Here is a 15,367-nt window from a genome sequence, read left to right on the forward strand (position 1 = left end):
GCCTACAATGCAGAAGACCTGGGTTCAACCTCTGTTCCTAAATGCCAGTGTCTCTTTTCCATGTGGTACTGTCCTCCTGCTGTTCAAGAGTTTCCTTTCATACATGCACATACAAGTCCTGGTTTTCTGTTTGGTATTCGGTGTGTTTCTGCATTTTCAGTCTCAGATTCTTGCTCTCTCCTTAAACAGTGAGTCAGTCCGTTTATTCAGGGATGTGACTCCCACTGGTTGGAAATCTGGTCTGGCAGGCTGTTTCTCATTCCTCTATCCCAGTGGAGGAGCCTGCTTTTTAGTGGAGAAACATCTTTACCTGAGTCAAAATTGAATGGATGCTTGGATAGTAAGTCTTTTCTTTTGCTTTTCTTCTGCTGTTTTGCCTAACAAACAAGTAACTCTTGTTTTTGTTATTCACTCAATCAGTAGCTTTTAGATGAATGAGCTAGGTACTGGATGAATAAGAACTACACATTTCCTTTCAGCAGTCACATTACATCTTGAATTGAGGAAGGCAGTCTTTAGTTCTTGATAGCCCTGGATCATATTTTGATATGAACTTTAAAAATGCTCCAATAGGTGGTGAGTGATAGGGATAGATATTTGGTAGCTATTATTACATCTTCTGTTGTTGAGTTTCAATTAATATGATCCTTTTATTTCTTCTCTTTCAGCTGTCCCATTTCCTCCAAGTCACCGGCTTACGGCAAAAGAAGTGTTTGATAATGATGGGAAACCTCGTGTGGATATCTTAAAGGCACATCTCATGAAGGAGGGCAGGCTCGAAGAGACTGTCGCATTGAGAATAATAACAGAGGGGGCTTCAATTCTTCGACAGGAAAAAAACTTGCTGGATATTGATGCTCCAGTCACAGGTAAGGCCTGAGGATGAAGGCTGTCCACTTGGAACCCACACTTGCAGTTTATAACTTCAAATCAAAAGTCTTAGATACCACTGAGTCTTCAAAGACCTTCATCATCTTGCTCGTTTACCGCCAAATCTGTACATTAGGAACTAAAGATTTTATACATATGTAAAATGTTTTTATTTTCATGTATTAAATAGCCATATGATGTGATGCTCTATAGACTAGTGTACAGCTTAGAGGTGATGGAGGTGTTCTGAAGTAAAACCTTAACTAAGTGATATTTTGTTAGTAGAACACTAACTGTCATGAGGAATCCAAGGTATTCATTGGGAAAGATCAGACAAAGCATAGGGATATTTCCACAGTGGTTACGTGCTAAGTTAGAGCAGTAGTTCGTCTTAGACTAGCATCACTGTCGTCATCACCTGGAAACTTATTAAACATACCATCTCAGCCCCCACCCCAGAACCATACTGCTCTAGATTTTTAGGGTGAAACCTAACAACCTGTTTCATCAAGTCATGTAGGTGCCCCTGATGCACATTAAAGTTTGAGAACCACTGAACTTGAGGAAGAGGACCAGATTTCTCTCCTTCCTATAGCATTCTGTGCCTAGAAAATATGTCTGTTTTTTGAATGGTTTTTGTTCTTTCACTCCTTAAGAGCAGATTCATACTTTGCATAAGTGGAACTTCTCTTAGACCATAATAATTAAATCTTGTCAAAAAGTTTAGTATGGTATAGAGGGTCAGTTAGTGGAGACTTTTCAGCTATACTTTGTGAAGTTTGCTAAATTTTCAGGTATTTGTTTTTAGAGAAGCTCAAAAGCATGTATTTTCTCCTTAACTATTATCACTCTGGCAAAGGGAAAAATTTAAACATAGGAGTTTATCCTTTTATAAATAAAAAGGAATTTTGAAATATATATACAACTGATTGCTTCTTTCTTCAAAACCTTCATATATTTTTAATATTATTGGCCTTGAAATATATTTTTGAAGGTGACTGCTTGGAGCAAGATAAGCGCTCTTGAATATCAGACTACCTTCTTTGATCATAATACCTCTGAATGTTCCTATTCCAAAGAAATTGACATATACATTTTGTTTTGGGTTAGCCATAATATTTCTCTTATTTGTAATTCAAAAAAATAATGAATGTGTTTGGGGCCAGGTAGCAGTCAGTGTTTACCTTGTGTGCATGACAATGATCCCCATTTTCCATGTGTTAAAATGCAGTCATGCCTTATTATCTTTGACTTACAGACACTGTGGACATACAAGAACAAAACAAATATGAATATGCTTTACTTTCTTAGATAATAAAATATGAGAAAATTTTAACATCTAAATAGTAGCATGGAATCCATCAGCAAAGAAGCTACCTTAAAAAACTGTATATTCCACCAATAAATAGATGGCAAAATAGTAGCTTTAAATGATCTCTGTATCATTTGGATTATTTGGTTTTTGTAAGAATGAATGGCTTAATATTTTATTATGATATAATATGATAAATAGTATATGTTATAATATCATGATTTTTTTCTCCATTTCACGTGATAATGTGTGACCTCCAATGAAGGTCATGTTAGACCTTCATGTTAGACCTCAATGAAGAATTCATGTTAGACTCACTTATGAGCCAGTAGGTGTTAATGAAGGTGGTAATTATAACTAAAAGAAAACATGTGAAATAAGCATTTAAGGGGATGTATTTTCTTGGATGCACTCAGCTCATCTATTTGATGAGGCTCTGTCTTAAGAGAACACATAGCATTCTGTAAAAGTTAAGTTCGTGATGTTTTATCCCTGAACCTTTCTGGGGTCTGTTGACTAACTGCCCTCATGCTCAGTAGAGGTTGGGCGTCATTCTTTCTAGAGAGATAGCAGCTGTCACTTTGGCAAATTTCAGAACATAGATATGAAGAGACTTTAGAAATCAGGACTCGATGATGTATAACTTTCCCTGGGGGAGAAAAAATACAAAGTCTTTTAAATAGTGACAGAAGTAGCTATGGAGACATCACAAAATATGTATCACTAGTGAAATATAACCCAAGCAGGAAAAACCCTTTCACTAGAGAAGTGTTTTATTTCTTGATGAAGGTATGATTCTAAGGTAGAAGATTCCATTGCAGTGATATCTTTCCCCCTTTTCTATAAAGATATGGAATAAAAGTAGTAGGGGTGATTTATTTTAATATTTCCATTAAAAGGGGGGGAAAAAAAAACTTCTTTTGCATATAGTTTACCAGAAAGCTAAATTCATAGCTTTGCATTCCCACCCATGAGCTTGCAAGCTGAAACACAGGACTGCAAAGTAAAATCAGGGTATACTGATTGGAGAAAATTACTGTGCCTTTGTATTTCAAGATGCTTCTTAGAATTTATTTGTAACATTTTATGATACATGATTTTATTCTGAGATTTTATTTCATCTGGACAGCTGAACATGCAGCTAAATTTTTATTTTTAGAATGTTTATTATTTGAATAACTGAATCAATAAAGTTATACTTTACTGACACTGGGTTATGCAGTAAAAGGCATAGTTTATCCTTCCAAATCTTCAGGGTAGTGAATTCTTTATATAGTTCAGAGTTCCACACTTAAGTAAAATGGAGACCTTAAGAAACAATTCAGAGGAAGAAGTAGAAGAGGAGAGGGAGAAAAAAGAAAATATTAGAGTTTATAAATAAGAATCTGTGAAAAAAGATTAAAGGGAAAGAATCAAGGACTTAGCAGAGAAGCAAGGACTTCTAATGTAGGGAGGAAAGGCCTGAAGCCTGACCATGTGGTGGTTTTCAAGTGGTATTAGAAATAGTCTCTCACGCATGTCAGATTCCTAAAATGTAAGGTGAGTGGTGTGGGTAGGAACTGACCAGTAACTTTCTTTTTTGGAATTCAACTTGAACTGGAGCAGGTACGTAACATCACAAAACTAAACAAATGGCAAATATTTTATAATTATGCACAAAATCCACTCCCCAGCTTTCCCTCTTCTTTTCTCTTACTTTTTATTAATAAAAAACATTTCACTCTTAGATGTTTAAAGAAGAGTTGTGCTAACATCCATGCATGGTTTGCTCCCACTTAAAGAAAAATCCAGATATTAGTGTCCTGTTAATTTGAAATCTGGACTCTATTTCATTCCTTTAGCATTTTTTTCATGTTTAAATTTACAAAGCTGTCCAACTTCCCATATTCCCTCCACTTCAATTGTTTTTAAAGTGGTAAAAAGTTTATGTTCATTTAGGATTTTCTTCCTTTAAAATTCTGTACTTTTGATTTTGGAGAAAGACCAGGAAACTGCCTAGTCCCAACCTGGCTCCTCCCATGTGTCCCCTGGGGAAGGAGATAAAGCTCTGTGTACCTTACCCTCCTGAAGCATAGATTTAGATAAGCCAGGAACCATTGCCATGGGAGTAGAGATGAGGATTAGTTATGGGTCCCCAATCAAAACAAGGGAGGTATGAGTCACATTTTGCTCTTTCCTCTAAACTCGCTTGATTGGAATGATGGCTGTTTCAGAGATTTAATTTGAAGTATGTGTTTCTATATTGGAGGCAATTTTGTGAAGGAAAGTATTTTCCTTCTTTTTGAATCTTTCTTTTTTTTTTAAATTGAGTTGAAGTTTTCTGTGTTCCCTTGCAGACATACAAATGGATCATTAAAAAATGTGGCTAAATATCTGTGTGGCAATTTGTTATGAGCTGAATGTTTGTGTCCCCACAATAGTCATATGTTGAAGCCCTAATCCTCTTTGTGATGTTTTTGAAGGTGGCATCTTTGGGAAGTAATTGTGCTTAGATGAGTTCTGGGGGTGGACCCGTATGATGGTGTTAGTGCCCTGATGAGACGTGCATGAGATGAGAGCCTTCTCTCTTTCCCCTATGTGGGGGTGCAGTAGAAAGGTGGCCATCTGCAAACCAGCAATAGAGCCCTTACCAAGCACTGAATATGCTAGCACCTTGATCTTGGACTGTCTAGCCTCTAGAATTGTGAGAAATCAGTGTTTGTTGTTTCAGCCACCCAGTCAAACATATTTTGTAATAGTAGCCAAACTAAGATACAACCCATTTGGGAATTCAATTTACCAAACACTTACCTGGTACAGGTTGTATGTGTTATACACAGGTGACTAAGGCCTGGTTTCTGCTCTCCCAGTGGTCAGAATATAAGAAAACTGAAGCAGTTTTGGCAGGCTAGGAGAATTGGATCTGATTTTGACTACGGGGCCTTTCAAAAATGATAGTTCACATTGATCTTAAAATGTTTGTTCTGAGCAGACACAACAAACAGCATATTAAAGACACTGATATTTTTCGTAAAGTGGGAAGGCATGATCGTGGAGGTTTGCTGTCGGTAGACAAGGTCTCAGAAGGGTGTGAGGGGAAAGGGTAGGGGGTGAAGCTGAAATTGGATGGTCAGGGTCAGATATTAATCTCTTGTGAGCAGCACTCAAACATCTGGTTACTGTTCTTCAGGCACTGGGAAGTGGAGAGGGTCTTGGAGTAAGGGGGTTACACAATCAAGTCTGTGGCTAGAATCCTGAATGAGATGAGTAGAGCGAGTGGGGAGGAGCTCTTGGGAGAGTTGTTGATCAAGAACCTTTCATCCTTGATCTGGGTGTCCCAGCAATGATTTTGGCAGGCTAGGAGAATTGGATCTGATTTTGACTACGGGGCCTTTCAAAAATGATAGTTCACATTGATCTTAAAATGTTTGATTAATTTTTACCTAATCAGTATCCATTAAAGACTTCTTGAATATGGTACGATGATTTACGCAGGAATCCAATTTATTACATCTCGCCTTCAAGTTCTCATATTTTCCTGTTTTTCTCTTTGACTTAGCAGAGAACATTTCCCTCATTTATAAAGCAGATGCAGACCAGGAGCTTGGGTCTTTGAAAGAAAATGACTTAGAACTCATTTTCTGCTCTCTGGGCCGAGGGGACCGGCCAGCATCAGCTGGGCAAACTGCTAATCTCTCTGGTCTGTCTGTTTCCTGCAGGGGGGGATTTGTCCCTAGGGCAGCAAAGGATTCCCTCGGTGGCTGTGCCTGCCATTTAGCATGTCAGGCAGTTGCCAGGAGAACCCTCTGGCTTTGTTCCTGGATGTGAGAATGAACCAGTGGCCAAGTTTAAGGTCATGGCATTCCTTCCCTTACAGCAGCTGACGTCAATTAGGAGAATTCCCCGTGCCTTTCCTCTGGGGAGAGTGAAGTAGGGGGTAGGAATCCAGTGTCTTTTGAGAACTAGAAGATCAGTGTTTATTCTCTTTATACTATCATTTGTCACTATCAACGCAACATGGCCTTAGTTTATATGAGGATAAAATATTACTTCTGGGGCATTTTGCCCACTTGTGATTTCAGTGGCCAAATCTTTAGGGCCTGCCCTGCAGCCAGAGGCCTATTTTGGTACCCGGCCCACTGCTGGCAGGTCAGCACATTTCAGGCTCAGCCTGCGGCAGCAGCACCTCAGTTTTTTGATGTTTGTATTCCCCTTAATTTGGGCCCTTGACTTAAAAAAATTTTTTTTTTAAAGATGATGTTAAAAGGATAAACGGTCACTGCATGAGCGTGTCATTTTCCCTGGTTTGTTTTCCTCCCTTGTTTTGCAAGGTTGGTCTTAGGAAACCCATCTTACAAATGAGAGAAGGGAGTCTCAGTTTACATCTGAGTTTCTTAAACTTGAACGTGGATCAGAATCTCCTGGAAGGCTTTATGGAACACAGATTGCTGAGTCTCACCTCCAGACTTTCTGATTTAGTATCTGGAGTTGTTGTTGTTTAGTCACTAAGTTGTGTCATACTTTTGAGACCCCCATGAGCTCTAAGCCTCCAGGCTCCTCTGTCCATGGGATTTCCCAGGCAAGAAACTGGAGTGGGTTGCCATTCCCTCCTCCAGGGGATCTTCCCCACCCAGGGATTGAACCTGCATCTCTTGCATTGCAGGCAGATTCTGTACCACTGAGTCTCGGGAAGCCAGTTCTGGATTAGGGCCTGATAATTTGAATATCTGACAGGTTCCCAGACCATGATGACCTCCTTGATCTGGGACCCCTCTGTGGGAACCACTGATTTAAGTATTGACTTGAAGTCTCATAGCTAGTAAGCTGAAGACCTTGTTATGCACAAGCATCTATCAACGTGACTCATGCCAAGCTATTACACTCTATTCTATACACTATTCTACCTCTGAAAAAAATGAAGCATTTCAGTTCATTTGACTGGAATTTGTCCTTGCTCATTACTGCAGAAAACATATTAATTCTAAGCTTGCTGTTCAAGGTTCTCAAGAAATAGGAGGAATACATTATTTTGACTCAATTATAATTTATTATATTTCAAATTAAAAATTAGAATAACGTAAGGGTCAGGACCAAACGATAGTGTTAGTATGGTTGGGGCACAGCATTTATAGAGTTTTTCCCAGTGAAAAACTTTGTAGTGCTTATCTTTACACGCTCTTTGAGAGCTGACTGTAGAAAGTTACTGCCGGGTCTGCTTTTAAACGAAAATGAAGGAAAACTGGAATCAAAAGCATCTGTAAGTGAATTGTGTGGTAATGAATATAGTATTATTTACCATCTGAGCCACCAGAGTATTAAGAATAGTTGAGCCTTAGGAATTCAGCATTTGGGTGCAGTGTACAAGTCAGTAATAATCTCTTAACATCAGTAGACATATAGCACCATCCAGAAGAAGCATTTGATAGTTACTACAATTGCAGCATGATTACATGTAGAGATACTTTTCTTTAAGACACAGTACACCCTGTTCGTTTTCAGTTTGCCATGAGTCAGTGTGTTTCACAAACAGTAACCTAAGTACTGTTTGTTAAGGCAGTGCCTGTAGTTGTTTCCATAGGAAGATAAAAATCCCTAAGCTATTGCGCTTAAAATCTGACAGTGATCACTTGCAATGATAATACTCTGATGGTTTTGGAGAAGGTTGAAATATATTATTATCAATACTACTGTGACTTTAAGACAAGTAGTGAGTTTTTTAAAAATATTTAAAAATTTTTTGACTTAATTTTATATGGGGTATATTTGATTAACATTGTTGTGTTTCTTTCAGGTGTACAGCAAAGTGATTCAGTGATACTTATACATGCATCTATTCTTTTTCAATGTCTTTTCCCATTTAGGTTGTTACATAATACTGAGCAGAAATCCCTGTGCTATACAATAGGTCCTTGTTGGTTATCCATTTTTTTTTTTTTGTAACAGTGTATACATGTCAATACCAGACTCTAACTGTCCCTCTTCCCCTCCCTTCACCTTTGGTAACCATAAGTTTGTTTTCTTAATTCTGTGAGTCTGTGAGAAGTAATGTTTCAAACAACACTGAAAGACTTCCAGGGAAGGAAAGAGCATTTTGGATACCTTGAAAGAAAACTAGACATACTCCCCGTGTCTACAGGAAATGCAGATTATATTCGTGTTTCCAGCTTATCTCACATTCCATTTTCTCGTTGAAGTATCCCTATTAATTTTAGATTCCAATGATTTTATTTTCTTGTGATCCAGTAATGTTTACAGGCTCTTACTGGACATTCCCACATACTGGCCACAGACTTGTACTGGGCTGTAACAAAGTTTTCTCTGGTCCAGAGTGAAATTGTCTTTTTTCATTTTAGTGAGAATGCTTTTTTTATGTACCTGAAGCTATGGTGATGATAGGTAGTAATTGTTTTTTATATATTCCATTGGGGTAGGAAGTTAATGAGTTATTTTTACTACGAGGCTGACATTTGTTAGGTTCTTGTTTTTTCCACTCACTATTATAAACACTGTACTTTTTAACTCTGAGTTTTCACACAATCCTATGAAGGAAGTGCTGTGATCAGCTCAGTTTCACAGTGAGGAAACTGGATCTCAGTGAACTTGAGTATGGTATCTAAGGTTATTGATCTAGAAAGTCCTAGAACTAGTATTAAAACCCAGGCAGTTCAATAGCATCTATTCCTATTTTATTTGGGGTTAGAAATTAATTTTATGGGTTCATGAAATGTTAAACTCGGGAGTAACCATATAGCATGGCATTTAACTAGAGCTGACCCTTGTTTAACTAGGGGTTGAAGGGTGCTGATCCTTTATAGGGTTGAAAATGCGCATATAACTTACAGTTGGCCCCCAATATACATGAGGCTTTGCACCCACAAAGTCAACCAACCTCCAGTACTGTACTATTTTCTATTGAAAAAGAAAGAATCCTCAAGGTTCAAACCTGTTTTGCTCAAGGGTCAGACCTGTATGTTGTACTGAATTTTTTTTTGTTGTTTCAGGCTATTATCCTATTAAATGTTAACATCTGAGACCATGGGTTTTATGTTATGGTTCTGTGAATATTCCTCTGTTTCACATTGATTTTAATGTAAATACAATGCTGATTTGCACACGGTGAATTATGTGTGTATAATGGAAATGCATGGGAACCTTTTAAGCAGAGTATGTATGTATTTATGCATATGTATGAATGTGTATGTTTCTATGTTGTCAGTAACATCATTTAAATAGCAGTTTTCTTTTTACTCTGTTCTTTTCTCCTGGCTGAAGTGGAAGATTTTTGATAAATGACATACTGGATAAATACATGAACTGGTCATAAGTAGCTTTTTATAGAAGAATCTGTGGTTTAATTAGTGGATTAATATGAGAAAAATATTCAGTTTTGAGACAACTGCTTTACCATTATTTAAAATGACTACCTTCATACATAAAATGTGTTCTTTAAAATGTAAGTTAAAGATTTTCATGTACACATCTTGCTAATGTTAAAACAGATTCCCTGAGAGAAGGCCGTTAAGTAGTTCAGTCCAGGCGTGGCTTTTGTCTTGGGTGTTACATAGCTTTTCCTTCTACTATGTCAGGCTCTCCACCAGCATCATGGAGTGAGCGTCACCCCATGAAGTCATGCAGAATCCACAGATAGGTTTGAGACCTAATTCAGCTGCTGAGTAAGGAAAAAAAGGAAAACTCAAAAAAGTCCAGTGTTCATTCCTCATATTAAAGCCTAGATGGTGTATATAGAATCCGTTGCTGTTGTTGTTAAGCAGCTAAGTTATGTCCAACTCTTTGCCACCCCATGGACTGTAGCCCACTGGGCTCCTCTGTCCATGGAATTTCCCAGACAAGAATACTAGAGTGGGTTGCCGTTTCCTTCTCCAGGGGATCTTCCTGACCCAGGGATCAAACCTGCATCTCCTGCATTGGCAGGTGGGTTCTTTACCACTGAGCCACCAAGGAAACTGATACATACACACCTGCACACATTGATATATATATGTAAATGCAAAAATCCAGGCCAAGAATAAATTGCTAACTGTTAACAGCAGTTAACAACTTTATGTGGCTTTTATCATATGAAAATGACATTTCTAGTTAAATGTATTTTTTAAAGTAGGATTTTACTGCTTTTGTGATGATACAAAAAAGCAAGCAACACACTGCACATCCAGGGGATAATCAAGTCTATTTCAGAGATTTCTATGAAACAATATTGTATTTTAGTATTCTGAATAAGATTTCAGCTCCTGTTATCACATGGTTAGTTTTTGACTCCAGTTTGGTGTGTGGTATGCTCCTCTGTCATTAATTTGACATTGTGGTCCAGGTACCAGGCAGTTTCAGACATAGCAGCATTGTTTCATTCTGTTCCTCAAGGTATTTAAGGTTTGGAAACCAGGTTTTTAAGTGTCAAGTTCATGAGCGTCATATATGAAGGTGAAAGGAAAACATTTTTTTAATAAGCTTTTCTTAATATTTCTCTTAACGCTCTCTGCTCTGAACTGTCTTTCTTACATTTGCAATAAACAAAGTCCTCTGACAGAGTAAAATTAGGATTCATGGAAAGAAAGATTGTAGGTAATAATAAAGGAAACATAAACTTACCAACTAAAATTTTCTTTTTCTCTTACAGCACCATTTGTAATGATTTATTTAAAAAGATATATCAAGGTCACCATTTTATTTACAGTGACCTTCTTTTCAGATTCATATGTTTTGGTTGTATTCCAGATTACATTGTTGGGTTGTTTGAATTTTACGATTAGTGTCAGATATTTTAATATTAAAAATCTATTTGGAATTCATGAATTTGATTCCATTTCACAAATGTCATTAGCTCATCATCTCTGAATATGCTATCTGATTTTAGATGCCATCTGGTGGTATGCATTTGATACATCTAGTGGTAATTTGAACCGCCATCAGTCTCATCCTTTATTGCTCATGAAGGAGAATATTTTTGAAATGACTTGCAAAGACTTTTGTTTCCACTTCAAACAAAGGATCCTTTGTACCTTGCTTTCTGTTTTCTCAAATAAAAATGCATATTTGCTTTGGTCTTTATTAACATAATCTGAGTCTTTCTTAAGACAGCATTGACTTTGAAAATCAAGTTCCTATTTTAAGAAACTCAATTTAGTTCAGAGAAATATGTAGATATATAGCATCCCCCTTAAAATGCTAATTATGTATGTTTTTTATTTCATTTTTAAATGGTAAAATTTGATTGGCTATTTGGATACCATGTGATGAATAGGAGATTATCAGGTAATCATCAACAGGAAACAGAATTGTTCATTGAAAATTCTCTTCCTCATATTTTAAACATTAAAGACCAACTTCTTCAAAGGTGGACCTTAGCTTAATCTTAAGTACTGCTTTTTTCACCTTCTTCAAGAGATAAGCTGGTAATACTTATTAAATATATATCAAAGCTAGGTAAAAATTAGAAAGTAAATTGTCTGCATTATTGATATTAAATATCCATTCCACTTAAGAATCTGAATAATCTGAATAAAGGAAGTGTTAAAAAGTACATGAGGTTTTTTTTTAGGTCCTTTCAAAATTATTTGTGGCTGGTTAAATTAGTATAGTAAGGTATAGAGACAGTAGGCCAATTTATAGATTCTGTGGTCTGTTCAACATTCTCTGATTATACCCAAAATTCTGGTCTAGCCATTTTAATCTGAAGGAAAAAAAAAGAGAGAAATTGTGTGAAAAGAGGTGAAAAAAGAGTGATTTCATCTCTGCTGTCCAGATGACCTGCTGAGGTATGTCTCCTAATGACAGTGCAACAGCAATTTTATTTTCATCCTATGTAGATTATACCCAAAATTCTGGTCTAGCCATTTTAATCTGAAGGAAAAAAAAGAGAGAAATTGTGTGAAAAGAGGTGAAAAAAGAGTGATTTCATCTCTGCTGTCCAGATGACCTGCTGAGGTATGTCTCCTAATGACAGTGCAACAGCAATTTTATTTTCATCCTATGTAGATTATACCCAAAATTCTGGTCTAGCCATTTTAATCTGAAGGAAAAAAAAGAGAGAAATTGTGTGAAAAGAGGTGAAAAAAGAGTGATTTCATCTCTGCTGTCCAGATGACCTGCTGAGGTATGTCTCCTAATGACAGTGCAACAGCAATTTTATTTTCATCCTATGTAGTGTGGTATCCAGGTTAAAAATCGTGGGCTTCTAGATTAGCATTCAGGATCTTCAAGTTCCTAGCTGTATACCATTGGGCAAGATATTTCACCTCCATAAAGCTCAACTTTCTCATCTTTGAAGAAATGAAGTGTGAGTCCATGCCTGTCATTCAGATAAAGTGAATGCTTAACCAGTGCAGCACTTAGCTAGAGTAAGGGCCCAGCAAATAGTAGCTGCTTTGTTATCATGGCTATAACCAATTTTGTCACAGCTATTATTGTTGTTATGCAGCTAATATTGCAACTATCAGTTCTGTTCTATTGTTCAGTGATTAGGAGCACAGAGAGCCATTAACTCTATCAGTGTGGATGTTATAGCAGACTCTGTATATTACCTTTGATGGATTTAAGTGATTACTGAGAGGGCTGTGGAAGGAAAGATGAAACAGATAGGTCCTTATGCCTATAACTCTCCACTAATCCTTTGTAAATTGCAAGTGAGTTTTAATTTTAATTAAAGAGAAATACATTTTGTTTTCATGGTCATGCTGTCAGTATATCAATTAGAAATAGACAATGAAAAAATGTTTTTAAACCTGTGTAATATGGGCTGGGATGTCTTTAAAAATTAGAAGTAATTAACCAAAAATTGGAGGATGGCCCTTGCTCAAAAGTCTCACATCAAAGTAATAATACTATGAATTTGATAGCTTAGAATCATTCAGATGCAAATATATTTTCATTTCAAATTTGAATGATTGAGCTTTTTAAAATATAGGTCCCTGTGCTATACAACAAATCTGGTTGTTCATGTATTTTATATATAGTGGTGTGTATCTGTTGATCCCATATTCCTAATTTATCCTCCCCCTGCTTTTCCCCTTTGGTAACCATAAGTTTTTTTTTTCCCCCCTACGTCTATGAGCCTGCTTCTGTTTTGTAAATATGTTCATTTGTATTATTTTTTAAAATTCCACATAGAAGTGATATTATATGATATTTGTCTTTGTCTGACTTACTTCACTCACTATGATAACCCCTAGGCCCATCCATGTTGCTGCAAAGTGGCATTTTTCCATTCTTTTGTATGACTGAGTAGTAATCCATTGCATATATACATATATGTGTATATATATATTTCATTATAAATACATATATGTATGTGTGTGTATATATATATATAGTTTCTTCTTTATTCATTCATCTGTTGATGGACACTTAGATTGCTTTCATATCTTGACTATTGTAAATAATGCTTCTTTGAACATTTGGTTGTGTGTATCTTGTCAAATTAGTTTTCTTTTTTTCTAGATATGTGTCCGGTTTTGAGATTGTTGGGTCCTGTGGTAGCTCTATTTTTATTTTTTTAAGGTAACTCCATACTGTTTTCCCACCGTGATTGCACCAATTTACATTCCCACCAACAGTGTGGGAAGGTTCCTTTTTCTCTGCACCCTCTCCAGCATTTATTTTTTGTAGACTTTTTGATGGTGGCCATGGGTGATTGGCTTTTTAAATAACATGGAACTTCCAACAAAATGTCCATTATCTGGATTTTTACATTCCCAAATAATGTGCTACTATAGATTACTCAGTGACATTTAAATCAGAAAAATGTGACAGGAAGTTCCAGTGATTCCTTCCATCCCCTGACTGGCCACCATAGCACCAAAAAATCAGTGATGTGTCCTATGTATAAGATACATAAGATGCATTGACACATTAAGATGATTCAAATATTTTTAAAATTGTCATTGATTGGGTTGAGTATGAGGAATTAGGTTGGGAGGACTAATGGGGACATTTTTATTCATATGATGGATATCTAGGGAACCTGAAGTAGCTAGGGAGTTTGTGTTTTTTTTTTTTTAATTTTTTAATTTTTTTTTACTTTACGATGTCGTATTGGTTCTGCCACACATCAACATGAATCCACCACGGGCATACGTGAGTTCCCCGTCCTGAACCCCCCTCCCACCTCCCTCCCCGTACCATCCCTCCGAGTCATCCCAGTGCACCAGCCCCAGGCATCCTGTAGTGATGGCTAGGTAAATATAATGACAGACGCTTATTTCAAGAAGCAGACTGAGGGTAAATTACAACAGAAACAGACATGACTCTTTCGAGGTTAGACTGGAATACATTTGGGGTTTGACTCATGATGGGTTGTCCAGCTTAGAATGGTGGAGGAAAAGAAAAAAGGGATTATAGCAAAATAAGTGTTATGATTGATCAAAGAATCTGGGAACTGTCAGATGAACCCTTAGGAAAGGGAGCAAAGTACCAAAAGCCTGTCTTACCAGGGGCTGATGGAGTGTGACTATATCAGATTATTTAAGGGTCAATGATGGTCATGATTTTAATTAAATCTTTTAAAAGTAAAGACAGTGTTTCTTTTGGAGCAGATTTGGATTTTCTGTTGAAGTAAGGCTTAATTCTAAAGCCCATGAGGTATTCACTGTGTCATTGGCAAATAATAAAATGAGTCTCTGTGGAGAAGGTAAGACTGAAATGAGGAGTGGATGTGTTCAGTCTTGTGTTCTAGACTTTTACAAGTAGCATCTTCTTTCTGTGTGTCATGAGAATGTTGTCAGGTAAGGTGCTATCTCCTGGTGAAGGGAACATTGGCTCTAGAATCAAACAGATGTAAGTTTTAATCCTGCTGCTGACAGGTTACTTCACACATCCCTCTCCATTTACTCATCTGTAGAGAGGATTGAAATAATTTCTACCTGACACTGCTGTGAGACAGGAGACAATGTTCAGAAAATCCTCACACAATTCCTGAGACGTCGTAAGAACTAAGTGAATAAAAATGATCCTTTATTCCCACTGATACTGGTGCCTACGCACTCATACCACTGAGCCTTCAGAAGTACAGGGATGGATAACTATGTAACTTTTTAGTAAGAAAAGAAAAATTATAAATCTCCCTCTGTAGTGGCTTACACTAAGTGATGATTAGTCATGGTCATAGGGATTTTGTTATTTTGTTTGCTGAATTTAACAATCGTTTCTTGGTAAGAAACATCAAACACTTGCTGATTTATTCAACAGTTACTT

The 15,367-nt window shown here is 36.9% G+C and overlaps 1 protein-coding gene across 1 annotated transcript in view; it reads left to right on the plus strand.

Moving 5' to 3' along the window:
• Positions 1-257: 257 nt before the first annotated feature.
• PPP3CA (protein phosphatase 3, catalytic subunit, alpha isozyme) overlaps positions 258-15,367 on the plus strand; it is a 150,435-nt gene continuing 135,325 nt past the window's right edge. The window contains exon 1 of the mRNA XM_010848290.1: positions 258-869. Within this exon, the coding sequence (XP_010846592.1) occupies positions 761-869 (109 nt within the window). The 5' untranslated portion in view covers positions 258-760. The remainder of the gene's footprint in view (positions 870-15,367) is intronic.

Source organism: Bison bison, unplaced genomic scaffold (genome assembly GCF_000754665.1).
Source record: "Bison bison bison isolate TAMUID 2011002044 unplaced genomic scaffold, Bison_UMD1.0 scf7180017864263, whole genome shotgun sequence".
Lineage (NCBI taxonomy): Eukaryota > Metazoa > Chordata > Mammalia > Artiodactyla > Bovidae > Bison > Bison bison.